The sequence below is a fragment of the Leguminivora glycinivorella genome, chromosome 1 (genome assembly GCF_023078275.1).
Source record: "Leguminivora glycinivorella isolate SPB_JAAS2020 chromosome 1, LegGlyc_1.1, whole genome shotgun sequence".
Taxonomy (NCBI): domain Eukaryota; kingdom Metazoa; phylum Arthropoda; class Insecta; order Lepidoptera; family Tortricidae; genus Leguminivora; species Leguminivora glycinivorella.
The window spans coordinates 35,610,395-35,629,259 of NC_062971.1; the positions used below are offsets into that span (position 1 = coordinate 35,610,395).

The 18,865-nt window shown below is 37.4% G+C and overlaps 2 protein-coding genes across 3 annotated transcripts in view; one reads left to right on the forward strand and one right to left on the reverse strand.

Moving 5' to 3' along the window:
* On the forward strand, positions 1 to 9,376 carry LOC125226451 (protein-L-isoaspartate(D-aspartate) O-methyltransferase). 2 transcript variants are annotated; one of them, XM_048130443.1, is made up of 7 exons: positions 1 to 137; positions 469 to 605; positions 1,036 to 1,261; positions 2,451 to 2,536; positions 2,937 to 3,014; positions 3,799 to 3,886; positions 9,205 to 9,376. In XM_048130443.1, exons 1-7 carry the CDS (start codon positions 41 to 43, stop codon positions 9,219 to 9,221), a joined length of 729 nt encoding a protein of 242 aa, XP_047986400.1. In that variant the 5' UTR covers positions 1 to 40; the 3' UTR covers positions 9,222 to 9,376. The 2 variants fall into 2 exon arrangements, with proteins under 2 accessions (XP_047986400.1, XP_047986392.1); XM_048130435.1 differs by lacking the exon at positions 9,205 to 9,376 and adding an exon at positions 7,312 to 8,219.
* Positions 9,313 to 18,865, reverse strand: part of LOC125226465 (DNA repair endonuclease XPF) — a 22,459-nt gene continuing 12,906 nt past the window's right edge. Inside the window, 5 exon segments of the mRNA XM_048130453.1 lie at positions 9,313 to 9,539; positions 11,603 to 11,797; positions 12,953 to 13,093; positions 14,159 to 14,332; positions 17,678 to 17,793. Of these exon segments, the coding sequence (XP_047986410.1) occupies positions 9,378 to 9,539; positions 11,603 to 11,797; positions 12,953 to 13,093; positions 14,159 to 14,332; positions 17,678 to 17,793 (788 nt within the window). The 3' untranslated portion in view covers positions 9,313 to 9,377.

The following is an 18,865-nucleotide window of genomic DNA, read 5'->3' on the forward strand; positions in this document are numbered from 1 at the left end:
CACTTCATTATTTACAGAAAAATTGAAAAAATATTTGTTTATGTTAAACACCTTTGTATTTTTAGTTACTGGAGTGTTAGCGATGGCTTGGAGAAGTCATGGTATAAACAATGCTGATTTGGTGCGCAATCTAAAAGGTAAAACTAAAATCACTTTCGCAATCCTTTAAGTAATTGGATCTATTCTAAATTATCTTCTTCCAAGTTCCGATATAATTCAACGATAATCGTTACTAAACGTTTAATACAGGTGTTGAAAATGGTGAAATTTGACCTTATTTAATTGTTCTTTAAGTTTTACTTCACAACAATAAAAGAACATTAAAACTACGAGTGTATGGTAAGGTAAATGATTACAATTTTTTTTCCAGGTACAGGTTTTTTTTTTGCTATTCATAAAATATATTTTGGTAATTTCAATTTCTTGAGTACGAAAAGTTATAAAATTAAATTATTGTTATGTTTCCAGCAAATGGCATCATCAAATCTGATGCAGTAGCTAATGCTATGAACTCCGTGGATCGTAAGAACTACTGTCCATATGCTCCGTACCATGACTCTCCGCAGTCTATTGGTTACTCGGCCACCATCAGCGCTCCACACATGGTTAGTGTTCAATACTTTGAGCCGAATTTGTTAAAAAAAAATCATTTAGAATATTTAAATCAATCAAATTAAACCCCTGATAAATGTCTGTGATGTTGGATCTGCAGATAATCAATATTAAGAAATATCTTTGATATTGTTTTAATTTGAATCCCTGGTATTTGAGGGGAAAAGCAATAATAAAGTTTTAAGAACTTTTAATTTAAAGGTTTACAGAGCCCTATTTATAGCTTCAGAAATGTTTTGTTCAAATTAGGATTATTAAAACATTGAAACCTTCTCGAGGCATATGGTAAGAGGCCAGCGTAGCTTTATTTGATGTTCATATGTGCATTGTATAAATATGCCTACTTGAAAAATAAATATTTCAGTTTAATTTTTTCATTGTTGTACCTTTTACTGAGTTTGCCTTTATCTATTTTTCTCGCAGCATGCCCATGCACTGGAAAGGCTTAAAAACCAATTGATTCCCGGCGAAAAAGCCTTAGACGTTGGCTCCGGCTCTGGATACTTGACAGCATGTATGGCATTCATGGTCGGAGAGACCGGCAGAGTCATCGGCATAGAACATATTCCTGAACTGGTGCAAATGGCTACCAAAAATATTAAGAAAGATAACCCTGCCCTGTTGACTTCTGAGCGCATTAAACTAATTGGTTAGTAAACATTATTCTTATGTAATAAAAATTACGTAACATAATAACATTGTTTTGTATTTGATAAGGTAGAAGTAGATTTACAGAGTGAAAATCTTTAAGATAACATGTATTGTGTTTAAACGTAAAAGTAAATAAAAAATACTTTAAAACATGAACTGAATGTTTAGTGCCATTTCGAATAATTTGAATGTTGTACCTAATTTGCAACTTTTTGCTAAATATCACTTCATAACTTTGTTTTTAGACATGATGGTACTAGATATATAAGAGTTATATCTGTAACACCTTGAGGCGTGTTCAGATATTTTTGAGTACCTCGGGCGCTCTTATATATCTGATGGCGACTGTACTAGTAATATTATGTATTGTTGTGGTATTATTTTTCTTTTCATAACTTCTGAATATTTCATGCCGTAGGTATGTGAACCTGTATAGCATGACATATTCAGATGAAGTGTTTTTGAGTAAAGTTTCAATTTGATCTAATCTAAGATTGTGAAGCATGTTAGTTTTATTTTTGAATTCATTTACTCAATAAAATAATAACGGAATGTTTACACAAATCTGTATGCAGGGTTGTAGGAGGCTATTCTGTTTATATTAAACATCATTGTTCATCATTGTAGACTGTAGGAGTTGTACAGTCATCGGCAATAACATCACACAAAAAGAGTGCCGCAAAAATATCTGACACAATTTTACTTTAGAGCCGTAAGTAAGGGCGTGTCAGATATTTACGCAGCCTCATTTTTAATCCCCAACGCAAAAACCATGGGGTGTTATAAGTTTGACGTGTTTGTCTGAATGTGTGTGTGTTGTGTGTCTGGGTTGTGGCATTGTAGCTCCCGAACGGATGAACCGATGTAGATTTAGTTTTTTTTTTAAAGCTGAATTGGGGCCCATTTAGACGGTACAAGAACTGAGAACTCGCATACGAGTTTTATTACATTGCGGTATTTGATGGTTGTGCAAAATTGTATGTACCCTATACAGCCCGCAATGTAACTAAAATCGCATGCGAGTTCGCACGCCGTCTAAATCAGGTCTTAGTCGGGAGGAGTTCTTAGTCATGTTTCATTCGGTCCACTATGTCGCGGTCGGGGGTTTTTTTTAATTTTAATTTGGTGGTTATCATACGATGTAGCCAGTGTCTGTAACTTCTGTAAGACTGTGTATTGTTTTGTAGCTGGCGACGGGAGAGTCGGGTATGAAGCTGAAGCCCCGTACAGCGCTATTCATGTTGGAGCCGCGGCCCCTACGCTTCCACAAGCTGTAATTATTCATTTTACTATTTTTCAACTTATCACCACTTGGCTTTGTATGGATTTTTAACATCCCCCATTCAATTTTAACTATAAAACTCCCGTGAGACTCAAACATATTTAAAAAAAAAAAGATTTTAAGCGGGTTACTTCACGTGTCGATGTAGCGTTCGAGATGTTTCGATCCATTTTCGAACATTTCGAACGCTACATCGACTTAATACGTGAGTAACCCGCTTAAAATAGAATTTTTTTTTAAATATCCCCCATTCATTATAAAATAGCAGTTCAAAGTCGGTTTTCAAACTTTAGGTTTCTTTATTTACAGTTATTTTTAACAATACTTTTTTTTAATCTGCTGAGTGGTTCACTACGTTTTGTTATTGACACATTGATTACTTTGTTTTCAGTTAATAGAACAGTTGAAGCCAGGAGGCAGACTTATAGTTCCAGTTGGGCCGGAGGGGGGGGAGCAACATTTGACACAGGTAATAAAAGAAAGAGAGAAAAAAAAGAAGAGAGGGGAAGATTTGTAAATGTTTTCAACCAGTCTGGCGTAATCGCTAAGCAGCCTCCCTGCTAAGCCGCGGCCCTGGATTCGAATTTTTTTTTATCTAGCCTTTAACGGTGTCCCACTGCTGGGCAAAGGCCTCTCCCCTTAACCTCCATGATTCCCGGTTTAGTGCCTCTTCCGGCCAGTTGGTGAGGAAGGTGTCTAGGTCATCCCTCCATCTTCTTCTGGGCCTGCCGCGTCCGCGCTCTATTTGTGGCATCATCAATATTGGGGACACCTTACACAGATCAACATAGCCCCAAACTAAGCAAAATTGTACTATGAGTGCTAAGCGACGATATACATACTTAAATAGATAAATACATACTTGTATACATAGAAAACATCCATGACTCAGGAACAAATATCTGTGCGCATCACAAAAATAAATGCCCTTACTGGGATTCGAACCCAGGTCCGCGGCTTAGCAGGCAGGGTCACTACCGACTGAGCCAGACCGGTCGTCAAACCCGGTAAAGCATTTATTTGTGTGATGAACACAAATATTTGTTCCTGAGTCATGGATTTTTTCTCGTGAACTTTACTTAGATGCCGGGTAAAACCCACTGGGCGGGTTCTCGTTCTCGCCATACAAGCGGGCTGTAATATAAATTACGACCAGTTTCAGACGTAGTGCGCCATTTTTTGCCTGGTAGTGAATATTAATGTGAATGACAATGACACTTGAATGGATTATAAAGATACATTTTACAACACAGGTGGACAAGGCAGCGGATGGGTCCCACACGGTGAAAAAGCTGATGAGCGTCATCTACGTGCCCCTGACCGATAAGGAGCGGCAGCACCGTGAGTGACCGACATACTTACTGGTGACCGTCGCACTGTTCTGCCTGGCTCTCACGTGCTGGCACCTCTTGCCGCCCAGTGTGCACTGACCGACAAGGAACGGCATCGTGAGTGGCCGACATACTGCTGACCGCCGCACTGTCCTGCCTGATTCTCACGTGTTGGCACCTCTTGCCGCCCAGTGTACAAAGATCGACAAGGAGCGGAAGCACCGTGAGTGACCGACATACTGGTGACCGTCGCACTGTTCTGCCTGGCTCTCACGTGCTGGCACCTCTTGCCGCCCAGTGTGCACTGACCGACAAGGAACGGCATCGTGAGTGACCGACATACTTACTAGTGCCCGGCGCACTGTTCTGCCTGGCTCTCACGTGCTGGCACCTCTTGCCGCCCAGTGTGCACTGACCGACATGGGGTGGCATCGTGAGTGACCGATATACTTACTAGTGACCGGCGCACTGTTCTGCCTGGCTCTCACGTGCTGGCACCACTTGCTGCCCAGTGTGCACTGACCGACAAGGAACGGCATCGTGAGTGACTCTCACCTGCTGGCACCTCTTACCGCCCAGTGTGCACCGACCGACCAACAGGAGCGGCACTGTGAGTGACCGACATACTTACTGTTGACCGGAATTTTTGTATGGTGGGCGGCACGCGGATAATGATTTCTTGCGGAAATTCTGGTGAATCATCCATTAGGACATGTATAAATTTCATATTATCATTTAGTATCTTTATCATGTAGTCTCGAAGAAAATGACAATCATTTTTAATATTTTCGACGCCAGTGACGGCGTAATACGTCGCAGGTCAACATAGACTTACGTACTACGTACACATGGGAAAAAGTTCAATTTCAGTTTTGTCACTTTTGATACGGCGTCGAAAAGGTTAAATGGGAATTATATAATATCTACTTTTGCCGTTTGTGTATTATCCGTTCAATATTTGCAGGGAGCGTACTTTTCGTGCCGATGACATCAATTTGACGTCACACTCCATATAGGGTGATCACAAATTGTTTTATTGTAAATAGTTAATCATTAGTCATTATATTGTCTTCGGTTACCGCGATAGTTACTCATGAAATAAAACTATGGAAACGGATTAAATCGCGTATAATGAATTTAAGAGTTCGAAACGTCGGGATGTATTTTAAATTCATTATACGCGATTTAATCCGTTTCCATAGTTTTATTTCATTAGTCATTAATCATTTTAAGTTATGAATTTCTTTGCATGGTAATGAATGCAAGAAGGATGGTGTGCTTTACGTTAGAGAGGAATTCTCTTTTCTACGTATTTATTGTAATGTGTTGTTAACAATACTATTTAATTAAATTTATGTATAAAAACATATCAAATAATTTTATTCACGTTTCCCATTTCAAGTAGGTATTATTTATGCCACATGTAAATGGACTACTGTATTTGAAGTAATTTGTACACGATTAAAATGATGACGACTAATGATTAATAATTTACAATAAAAATATTTGGGATCACCCTATACGGAGCGTGACGTCAGATTAATGTCATCGGCATGAAAAGTACGCTCCCTGAATATTTGTATATGTAGGTATGTATTATGTATACTAGTGCTGTACATATAAATGTACCTTGTATATTTATCCTTGTTTGTCATCATAACCTTACTTTAGGTTATGATTATCATCTAAGAGAAATATGTATTTTTTTTATACATTACGGTAAGGTGGAGTAATAGGCTAGTTTCCTATACTTAAAATGAAATATTTTATGTAGTGCACGAAACAAAGTTTTGTCACATAATTAGAAGAAAAATATGGACAGTAGTTATATTTAAACATAATTAAGACATCTTTTATTATTTATTTTACTATTTAAATTGAATACATTTATTATCATTAAAAATAAAAAACATGTTACACATCATTTTACAAAGCAGTGCATCCACAGCGCAGGCTTCGTCAAAGTATGCTATATTATGTAAAAGTTTATGTCAAACTCGGGTCAAAATACAAATCAAGTAGGTCGTAAACGTTATTATAACTAAAATATTCCTCCCTCGACCGTACCTCGGCGTTAAAATACAACTCCCCATTATTCCCTATTATGCTGTGCACAAATAAAGCACCACATAATAAAAATATGGACAGTAGTTATATTTAAACATAATTTATATTTAATAAGACAAAGAGAAAGATATAAAGTAAATGAATTGACCGTGACGTCACTCCTCAGTATTTCATAGTAATTCCATTTACAGTTCCTAAAAAGAAGCTGATTTGACTAGTACAGTCACCGGCATAAAGATCTGTACCTTGTCATATTAAAGTCTTGTTTGAAATGTCATACGAAATTGTCAAACGATTGAAAGCGACAAGGTACCTACAGAAATCATCACTTCTTTATGCCGGTGAGTGTAGGAAACTAGCCTATATAGTAAATTAATTTATTTTACTCAGGCTAAGACGCAAGAGCAACAAGTGTGAGGATTCCCTACTATTTTTGCCTTGCCCCAGGGATTGTATTACCCATCTTACCTTAATTTTTAACCACTATATAACTCACTATTTTGAACCGTATTGTCATACTAAAAGGTGTATTGTATATTTAGCATATTATATTATTTACCCACGATAGTGATTAAAAGGTAAATTAATGGTAAATACTCGATGTAGATAAGTCCTAAATATCTACTTTATGTTATGTTTATAGTAGGTACTTATGTATTTCAAATTTCATACCACAGAGTATGTGTTTAGGCTACTAAGACACAGTAGACCCAGAGTCATATTATAGAAGATATCAACACGTTATTATATCGCTACTGTTGCGACACGTTTCGGGCCATTTTAGAGGCCCTTCTTCAGCCATATTGGTGTGCTCGCGGCGGCCACACTCCGTGCACTGCCCGCGCCAGCAGCAGCGATATATTAACGTGAGTACAACCGTTGATTCTATTAGAGTCATATTAATTAGTTTGGAACCTAAAGCATAATTTAAGTGCAAATTCGATTCGCTTTAAAGAATATTGAAACTTGGGATTATTGATTTGTAGGAAAAAATTGGTTATATACATATACGATTCATAATTTAATTAATATTCAGTCTGCAAATGGAGAGCATAATAGTGCGCTGGTCACAAAAACAAGTTACCGAATTTACAGAATTTTTAAATGACCGAATTTTAAAATATCATTAAGATTTTTTAACTGTAAACAATAAGGGAATATCTGCTTAATATTGTAGGTTGTATATCTTATTTGTAATGGTCACCCAGTAGGCTTAGCATGAGCACGATGCGACGGTTACCTTAATTGCATTATTCTCTCACGTGAGATACTCGTTGCGTACTCGTGCTAGGCTTACCGTAACCCTAAAGTTGTCCACGCTTTTCTGTAGTTTTGACAATGAATTAATCCAATAAACTTAAACAGCAGGTTTGCAGCCGTTTCGATAGTTCTTGACTTGCCCCAGTCCAATGAAGAAGGTACATCTAAAAATAATATTGTAGAGGTACCTATTCTTTTTCATTCGCTTTATAATATAATTAATTTATTTCGTAGTTAACTCATTGACTGCCAGCAAAGAGGATCGAGTATTATAGAGAGTTACTGTCGAAGTGAAATGTGCAATCACAGTGTATAGACTGCCTTCTCTTGACACAGGCTTAAAACTTTTGAACCTCAGTTTTGACAATTTGGTCCATATTCTTAGCTTGATATGTGTTAAAACGTCAAATATTAATATTAGCGCCATCTAGCTGAGCGTACCCCAAAAGTGTAATGCCATCTAGGCCACCGTACCTTTTTCTGTATGGTACTGAGGTACGTTTTTTTCTTAGACTTTATCTGTCTATACGGAGTTATATGTCTTTGCTGCCATCGACCCGCTAGGCGAGTTTTATGGCCATGGGCGCTTTTCGCTCTAGAGCGGAATACCTACTTATGCTGCTACAAACACCTCTCGCTGGCAGTAAAATGCTTTAATGCTTTAAAACATGTATGAGTAAGTATACAAGTAGTGAAACGCTTATATTTAAGATTTTTTTACCTCCGACGTTTCGAAAACGGCATCGTCCCCATGTTTTCGTGAATAAAATCAAAATTTTTAGTGTTTTGTGACATCCCTAATTCCCTAGTGGGCAAAACTTTAAATTAACAAAATCAATTGCAGTTCATGTTGTTGTTCATCAATGTTGATTTCTACACATCCTTTTCCGAGACCACGGGAATTCTCCTTGATTGGAAGGATAAAAATACTTATCAGTTTGAGAAAAAGAAACCTTCCTTTTTAATCAAAGTACCTACTCATTTCAGTCCTGGAAGATATTTATCTATGATATAATAAAAATCAGGGATGTAACGGAGCTCTGCTTCTGCTTCCGTTTCTGCAGAACTTCCGTTTTGTTTTAGACATCCGCTTCTGTTCCGGTTCTGTTATTTTTCAAACGGAAGTTATAGCGGATGTCGGAACCTAGCGCGACGGTGAGACATGAGCGGCGCAAATCAAAGACCAACAGGTTTATACCTGTCATTCGCTCATCTCTCCGCTGCCACGTGCTGCGATACTAAACATTAATCGCTTGAATCGCTTCATTTCATTGCGCGCCAATATTTGCCCTGTCCACCTAGTTAGTAGCGAGTGAACAACTATTCAGTGGTTGTTTATTAAATACAGTTTACTTCTTTTACAATCACTCCATTTAATTTAAAAATTTAATTGTTGTGCTAACAATTATACATATCACGTTTACTGGTTAGTTTTGGATTATATTATACTACCTAACAAGTAAGTTTTCTTTTCGTTCCTTAAACCTTTTACGGCATAATAAAGGTTTAAAAAGATTCTTATGTGATTTTAGTGAGTAAACAACTAAACATCTTAAAGTTCAAGGTGATTTAAATATTTGGATTGTAATGAATGATATACTTAAGATGGTATACTTACTGATATAATCAGGTAACTTTTCTTTTCGTTTTTAAAACCTAAGTGGGCCTAAAGGCTGATTTACAAACTGCTGATTACAGGCTGAACAGTAAACACCTAAAAGTTATAGGTAATTTAATTAGTTTTGGTTTAGGTTATACCTATGTGGTATTTTTTCTTTTCGTTTTTAACATCTATAAGTTCCGCTTCTGGTTCCGGTTCCGCTTCTGCTTCCGTTAAACTAAATTCAAAACTTCTGCTTCCGCTTCCGGTTCCGTTAAAACCACATCCGTTACATCCCTGATAAAAATACAAGCATCAATATCTTGTTCTATTTTGAAAATCACTACTGAGTGTCGTATTATTCATAAGTTTAGTCAGTTTCAACAGTACCTTTGTTTTAGGTACTTGGCGTTTTTAATTTTGAAACTAAGAAACTGCCTTCGTCCCTGTACGTATCCATATATCTGACTGAGCTTTAAAATGTATAAATCTTTGAATAAATAACTATGTATGTATAAATTGATTTAATCCTAAAAATTATTGAATTTAAAAAATAAATTAAGATTCCTACAAGCTATGTTTTTTTAGTTTTACTCCTGAACAGTTTCCCAGTGAATTTCTTCTTGCCGATGGTTTTTTCGTCTTTGCCGGTGTCGGATGGCGTTGCCTTGACGTGTAATACTGAGTATAATGTTTCCGCTTCGTTTTTGTTTTCTATCACCTCTGCCAGTTGTTCCTGGAAAAGAAAGAAAATTAATAGAATTTTGTATATTTATTCACTTACTTAGAATGGGAAACGATCGGGCTGTGGTGAGATCGTTCTTGGGTCTGGTGGCTGGTGGCCTGGTGGCGGGTCGACCCAGGGTACGTACGTAGCCGAATGGCACAAACGCTCACGAAACGTAACGCTCGTAGATATCTATCTCTATCGCTCTTGCGTATTGCCGCGACAGAGCCAGACTACCTTTCGCGGCGTTTCGTTTTCGTTTCGCGTCGCAGAAATGCAGGACAGTGTGGCGGCGGAGCTGCGTCAGCTTCAAGTCAGTGACTGGCAGGAGGCTGCGCAGTATCGGGACCGGTGGCGATCTGTCGTTTCGGAGGCCATGATTCACTTTGGATCACTGAGCCAAAATAGTTTTTTTAGTTAGTATGTTTATAAAGCGGCGTCTGGCGCGTTTTCCAGTATATCAATTTAACACGCGCTTTTTACACTTACAAGAATATTGCGGAACACATGACATGATACAAACTGACATATTGTTAAAATTAGATGTCTATAAATTTCTCCACAAGCTATACTTCGTTTCTTTTAAGATTAGAATTATCTGTCAAACGGGTAAACAAAGAAGCAGTGGTCGTAGACCTTCCTTCTTCGATTTCGGCCAATACCACTGATTTCTTGGAACTTATAACTTATAATACTATGTACATAAGTTCCAAGAAATCAGTGGTATCGGCCGAAATCGAAGAAGGAAGGTCTACGACCACTGCTTCTTTGTTTACCCGTTTGACAGATAATTCTAATCTTAAAAGAAACGAAGTATAGTAAAAACGAGTTAGACACTGTATCTTACAAGTCTAATTTTAGGTTTCGTGTATCTGACAGATTTGAAAACTTTGATCCTACCGATTGCGCCATATAGATTATTTTCCCAAAAGCAAGCGAATAGCCGGGTCCACACAGAGCGAGGCAATGTGCCCACGCAGATAATATCCAACGTAGACGTGCCTCGCCCGAGGCAGTGCGCGCATTTTGCTCGGCCGAGCAACCTGCCTCATCCGAGGCACGTTTAAATTGGATATTAGCCGCGTGCGTGCCTCGCTCTGTGTGAACCCGGCTAATGAGTGTTTTCAAATATTGCATATTTAGCCTTACTGAAGTATTAAACAGTACCACAGTATAAGGACGACTCAGTAGTTACTCTCCGGCAGCGGCGACGCGAAAGGTACCTACTGCGTTCGAAAGCATGTGGTTGAACAAAATTACTACAAATGTTACTCGACATCGTCCAAATTAAGATGTTGTTATTTAATACTATTAACTGTAAGTATTAGTATAATAATATAATACCACATTATATCGGTCAGAAAAAATGAAAAATATCATTTGCATATTATTCTTATCCACGTTTATCCAAATCCGCTTGCATGTGTTTCGTACGCCCACGACGCGCTTGTGTGTACCCCGCGCGGCGTACGTTTGTTGGAAGTGTTATTACTGGTTTTAAAATAAATAAAAATAAATAATTAAATATTATAGGACATTCTTACAAACTTACACAGATTGACTGAAGCCCACGGTAAGCTCAAGAAGGCTTGTGTTGTGGGTACTCAGACAACGATATTATAATATATAAATACTTATATACATAGAAAACATCCATGACTCAGGAACAAATATCTGTGCTCATCACACAAATAAATGTCCTTACCGGGATTCGAACCCGGGACCGCGGCGCAGCAGGCAGGGTCACTACCGACTGCGCCAGACCGGTCGTCAAAGAGCAATTCCCGTTAAGTTTGTACATTTGGATCACGTCTCCGATTTGGATAAAAATTGGTAGGCTGATAGAGTCCATGATGCTGAGCAAGATCCACTAGGTTTCCCAAAATGTCCTATTAAGTTTGTATGAACCCTTCCTTTTTTGTTACCAGATTTCTATACATTTTCGGTAACAAAAAAGGAAAGTTTCATACAATCAACCTAGGACATTTCGGGAAACCTAGTGGATCTTGCTCAGCAACATGGACTTTATCAGCCTACCAATTTTTATCCAAATCGGAGACGTGATCAGAGACCTTGTTCAGAGTTATAAGGTGATCCAGAGACCGGCCCTTGTTCATGAGCCGCGCGAGGTTCTTGCTGGTGACACCGGGCAGTTTCTGCGCGAAGTCGTGGACAAGGACGTTGTACCGCTCGTAGTTCACGTCGTCCGCCGTGTTGGCGCCACCGAACGCTATGGCCTCGGCCACGGATGGGTTCTTTTTGCCTTGCTGGAAAGTGAAATAGTTATACACCGTGGTTTTTTTGTTTTCCGTTAAATTCGACACGCAGGTTCATCATCAGGCACCACCCTGTATATCCCTTATTGTTAAATTCGAAAAAAATTTTTTTTTTCGTTTCCATACATAATAAATGGATTAACTAGTGTGAGAGGACCTTCAAATCAAAATCAAAATCAAAATAATTTATTCAGCAAATAGGCCACAGGGGCACTTTTACACGTCACATGTACATAGGTATTTAAAAAAATATTTAAAATTGAGTTGAAATTACAATTGATACTATTATATACTAATTCTAAGTTCTAACTAAAGTTAACTCTATACAATTAATTAGAGATGTAGAAGGTCTCTAAATGTCGAATTACAACCAAGAACTACACTAAATTTTAATATAAAAAGTACAAAAAAAAAAAAAATCATAACATTAAAGTTTTGTCAAGCGTTTGATGGCACATGTCAAAACAAATAACATTTAGGAAGTGATAAGGGATGACATCATGACACACACGTGTTCAGTAATTAAATTAATTTTTTTAATAATTCTATCGAATTACCGTAAGAGTACCGTAAGTTTCTTAGAGAAATTGACTGTATCTGAACTAAATAATCTTCCCTTAAAGTTAACGGAATTCAATAAAAACAGGGTGTATTCATTAAAATGTTCTTTATATCCATGTTTCACTGCAGACTGTTCATTTATCTACAACTTATAAGTTATAGATAATTAAATGTTCTATAAATTCGATACAATAGCCCACTTCTGTCTGTTACGCTAATTGACATTATGAATATTGTCACATTTGTCACCATGTGAATATAATACCTCTGCCACGCATACGTACTGAGTCAAACCATGCAAGCATAAAACGTCTGAGAATATAATACCTCTGCCACACTATACCTCTCGCTGCCGCGATGTTGCCCTCTCCGGCCACACACTGCCCTACTCGCGCAATTATCGCACTAGGTTGAATTGTCGGCCCGTCGACTCGCGTCAAAAAACCGACAAAATAGGGAGCGGTGAGCGTGACGAGAAGCGCGGCCAACTATGCCTCTGCCTACTTCCTACACCGCTCGTCGAGTGTGTAGCAGCGGCATAAAAGCAATGATAAAAAACATATTAAAAATAAATAGAACCCTAACCTTCAGTTCGTGGAAGAGTTCAGCTGTGGCGTATGGCGAGGGTGACCACACGAGCTTGAGCCGAGGGAAGTGGATAGTCAGCAGCTGCAGTTTCTGCTGGATGTCCGCGCCCGACATGTCGCTTGTACCCACGAAGTGACCCTGTAGATGTGAAGACGTATGTAAATGAAATAGCTTTAATGTCGCTAAATAAAAAAACTAATAATAAAAAATCATGCGAACGTTTACATAGAAACTTGACCCCTTTTTAGGCTTCCGTACCTCAAAAAGGAATAACGGAACCCTTATAGGATCACTCGTGGTCTGTCCGTTTGTCACAGCTAATTTTCTCCAAAACTACTGACTGAACGGTAATTTGAAATTTGGCACACATATGTTAACCATTTTTGGGGGGTAAAAGTGAACATTAAAAATCAAAGTTTTTTGAACTATACATATTGTGTTACATATCAAATGAAAGAGCTTTTTATATAAAAAAAAATGTTTAGTACCTATTTAGAAATGTGAGCGCGTTTGAATATGACATAAAATTCATTTCTATTTCGTTTTTTTTTAGAAATTGTTCAAAATATCGATTATTCACAAGAATGACAAGTGCTTTCAAAAAACGAGGCGCTTGAGCCCTTCTCGTGGTGTACGGAAGTAACGAACCCTTGCAACGCGAGTACAACTCGCACTTGGCCGGTTTTTTGGAGAAGGGCGACTATTTATTTATAGATTATATCAATTATAATGATAAGTAACATAATAAAAACATTTACCTATACATATGATGATGATCACAATAAGTCGGGAATGGTCGCAGTGATACGTTAGGCGCTACGAAGCCGTACGAATCTGATTTTTTGAAGTATGGATCGATATCTACTAGGATGGCTAGATCGATCGATCGATCGAGAATTGAGGGTTAGAGGATGAAAGAAGATAGATGGAGGAACAAAAACAACACCTATCGGCTATAAAAACGAACAACAGATAAACACTCCCGTGCAAATAAAAGAGACACGGATAAACATCGCCGTGTCTCTCTTGTTTACACAGCAGTCATTATCTTTTGGTCGTTTTTATAGCCGATAGCTCATAGTTTACCAGCTCGCCGTGAGACCAGTGCCTTAGGAAATGTATATACGTATTTTTTTTCATGCATTGATACGATTTTATCGACGCCTTAAAACTAGTTAAAACATATCAACATTATCAACATACCTGTAGATTGAAAGGCTTGTTCTGATCAAACTCGATGAGTAAGACAGGCCTGGCGTAGCAGCGGCACATGTGCGTTGCCTGCGTGTACAGTCTGCCCGAGTTCAACGAACCTATCAGGTCGGATATTGACTTGCGTTCAACACAAGTGTCCGGGGTCAGGATGTAGTCGCCGATCTGAAAAAAAAAAACTTTTCATCACACTCGCACACTAAATGTGCTGTGCAATAGCAGGCGGAGCGTGAGTTATAGAAAAATCGTTCTCCCTAGGGAGTTAAGAAATTTCTAGTACCGTTGAACTCTTTTTTACCTTTTTGCACATTTTTTATAATACAAGTGTAATGAAAAACATTGTGTGTATATCGGGAAATATTCAACTTCCTCCCCTTGTTGCACAACGTACTATTATGTAGTGCACGAAATAAAGGACCACATAATTAGAAGAAAAATATGGACAGTAAGTTATGTTTAAACATAATTTCTATTTAATAAGTCAAAGAGAAAGATATGTAAATTAATTGACCGTGACGTCACTCCTCAGTATTTCATAGTTATTCCATATTAGCAAAACGTTTGGATAGTTCTTAAAAAAAAAGAAGCTGATTTGACTAGTAGGAAACTAGCCTATTGCAAGTTATTTCTAATGAAACAGAGCGTTTAAGTAATAATGGAGGAGAAAATTCCACTATTGAATTAGATATTGGAAGCGAAATTTAAATTTTTGGTTTTACAAAATGAAATAGATCATGTTTTGTACAATGGACTAAAGTTAGTGGCAGTATGTGACTTTACACCACAGAAGGGTTCTTATGCTTCAAGACGAATAAGATACTTTCCTACTTTCTATTCGAATTTCCAAGAGGAATACTGATAAAAAGGAAGTTCAGAAAGTAAATCGACGAACCTTTCTGTGGAAACATATTCACCTCTTGTGTGCCGCGATTATGTATAGGTGAAAACCTTTAGAAAGTCACCTGTTGTATGTGTGAGTGACGTGTTCGAATAGGCATTTGTTTTGTTTGTGTTACTAATTTTAAATATGTGTTCTCTATTCGAACACGTCACTCACACATACAACAGGTGACTTTCTTAAGTTTCTCACCTATAGTTTCCAAATACGCGGTTCTGCGTTCCGGCATACAAGCCATTAACCCTTAAATGCATGACCTTGACAAAGATTTAGTCAAATTTGAATTTTGACATGCCGTCAATAGAGTTAAAAATGCATGATGTATATATGGGCATTTTCAGAATTTGGGACACCCCAATTTTATGTAATTAACACAAAAACAATATTTTTATTGAAATTTCATGCTTAATTATCGTCACAAAACTGACAGTGAGTTAATTTTTGTGTGTGTGTGTGGATTGAGTGAGCACCTTCCGAAAATAAAAATAAATATGCTGATCATTTAGTAAAAGTTCTAAAACAATTGTAAAACGAATCTCTGAATTTGTAAAAAGATAAATCAAAAGATACAGCCATTAACATGTGCTCACTCAGTTCTCACAAACTATCAACGAAAACAGTGAATATATTCATTTAACATATAATATTTATATACTAACATTTAGTAAAAAATAGGCCAACCTACCTCTATAAATATTAGATCACCTAGTGACGTATTAAATTTTTTACAAATAGTTTCTTATGCTCACTCAATCCACACACTTTTGAAAAGCCGAATTTTGATGAAAAACATAAGATTTAGACCGCTATTATATGTGTATAGTTTAGTAAAAGTGAAATGGGAATTTGTAAAATACAAAACGAACCACTAACGTGTCAGGTTTTTTTATAATAAATTTTTGTAAGTGCTCACTCAGTCCACAAGTTTTGAGAAAGTTAAAAATGTAAATATCTTACGATTTGTAGCACCTAAGACACTCGAAAGTACTTCAACATTTAGTAAAAATTTTTACTAAATATCCACCATCTAATATTTTATATTCGTTGTCTGGTTTTAAAGATATTCAGACATAACTTTTCTCATACAAATGTATCAAGTAGGGTGACCACACTATGTCGGCTCCTGATTTTCCCCACCTTCCCATTGTCATATTGAGATTGGGGAGTTTCGTTCGTTCAATTTTGATAATATTAAACTAATACATACCATATTAATTATCCATCTGCAAACTGTTTTTAGGTTATGTTCTTGGCCTAGTGATGATGTGTATTGTGTAATTTTTATCGACGTCAGGATAATAACCATATCGACATGCATGCATTAAAAAGGACATGAATGATAATTGGTAAGAAACAAAGAATATAATACTTCACTAGTTAGAAACCAGAACCTGGTAATCTAATCGCGCTAACAGATGAGCGTACCGGATTTGTAAGTGGGAGCGAGAAATAGTTATTCTTTTCTCGCTCCCACTTACAAATCCGGTAAACTATTATCAAAATTGAACGAAACTCCCCAATCTCAATATGACAATGGGAAGGTGGGGAAAATCAGGAGCCGACATAGTGTGGTCACCCTACTTGATACATTTGTATGAGAAAAGTTATGTCTGAATATCTTTAAAACCAGACAACGAATATAAAATATTAGATGGTGGATATTTAGTAAAAATTTTTACTAAATGTTGAAGTACTTTCGAGTGTCTTAGGTGCTACAAATCGTAAGATATTTACATTTTTAACTTTCTCAAAACGTGTGGACTGAGTGAGCACTTACAAAAATTTATTATAAAAAAACCTGACACGTTAGTGGTTCGTTTTGTATTTTACAAATTCCCATTTCACTTTTACTAAACTATACACATATAATAGCGGTCTAAATCTTATGTTTTTCATCAAAATTCGGCTTATCAAAAGTGTGTGGATTGAGTGAGCATAAGAAACTATTTGTAAAAAATTTAATACGTCACTAGGTGATCTAATATTTATAGAGGTAGGTTGGCCTATTTTTTACTAAATGTTAGTATATAAATATTATATGTTAAATGAATATATTCACTGTTTTCGTTGGTAGTTTGTGAGAACTGAGTGAGCACATGTTAATGGCTGTATCTTTTGATTTATCTTTTTACAAATTCAGAGATTCGTTTTACAATTGTTTTAGAACTTTTACTAAATGATCAGCATATTTTTTTTTATTTTCGGAAGGTGCTCACTCAATCCACACACACACAATTTTTGTTAACGACTTACGCTAATTGGGGGGTCCCAAATAGGCTACTTGCCTCCTAGTCAAATCAGCTTCTTTTTAAGAACTGTCAAAACGAATTTGAACGACTTGCTCATATGGAATTTATATGAAATCGAATTGAGTGGACATCACGGTCATCTCAGTTATTTTATATTATATATTTCTACCTGACTTATTAAACAGAATTGGATTTAAAAATAACTTCTGTCCACGTTTTTCTTATAATTATCTGATGCTTTATTTCGTGCATGGTATAAAATATTTTATTTTAACTACAATCAAGTTCTCTATTCTGAAAATGCTCATACAAGCGATTAAGAGGCCATAAGGCATACACTTTTATAAGAATAAATTTACTCACAGTGATAGTGACGGGCTCCACGTGGATCCCTTTCCGGTGAAGCAACGCGGGCAAGTCGGAGCGGAACTCTCGCATGTCCACGATCACCATCGGCTTCTCTTTTGGCTGTTGACCACCTGCAATACGTATGAAACTGCTACAATGGCAAAAACTAAGATTATACCATTTATTTGACGACCGGTTTGACCTAGCGCGTAGTGACCCTGCCTGCTAAGCCGCGGTCCTGGGTTCGAATCCCGGTAAGGGCATTTATTTGTGTGATGAGCACAGATATTTCTTCCTGAGTCATGGACGTTTTCAGTGTATTTTTTTTTTATGGGATAGGAGGCAAACGAGCAGACAGGTCGCCTGATGGTAAGCGATCACCGCAGCCCATGGACACCCGAAACACCAGAGGTGTTGGAGGTGCGTTGCCGGCCTTTAAGATGGGTGTACGCTCTTTTCTTGAAGATTTGAAGGTCGTATTGGTCCGGAAATACCGCAGGCGACAATTCATTCCACAGTTTAGTTTAGTATATAAGTATTTGTATAATATATATCGTGGTCTGAGTACCTGCAACACAAGACTTCTTGAGCTTACCGTGGGACTTAGTCAATCTGTGTAAGAATGTCCTATAATATTTATTTATTTATTTGCGAATTTAAAATCTTAGGTCAATGGTTCCTAATATGTAATCCTAATCTTTTCACAACTGACTTTAAGTAATTGTAAGTAAACCCAGATTATTAATAAGTTTTTTTGCAAAAAACTATTTTCGGCACCAGCTTCATCACTCATCAACAGTCGTCTACTGCTGTCCGAGACGTTTCTAAAAACCCCTTACTCGATGAGATACGACAAAGTTTCATAACAGAGTTCCTATGACCACCTTTCTGCTCCATCATCAGATCAGCTCCACGATACCATAATATCATTTAGATGGCTGGCAGTCCTCAACTGTGCGTTTCTCCAGAAACTTCCTGCCCCGCACAGCTAAACTGTGGAATGAATTGTCGCCTGCGGTATTTCCAGACCGATACGACCTTCAAATCTTCAAGAAAAGAGCGTACGTACACCCATCTTAAAGGCCCGCAACGCACCTCCAACACCTCTTGTGTTTCGGGTGTCCATGGGCGGCGGTGATCGCTTACCATCAGGCGACCAGTCTGCTCGTTTGCCTCCTATCCCATAAAAAAAAATATTGCATT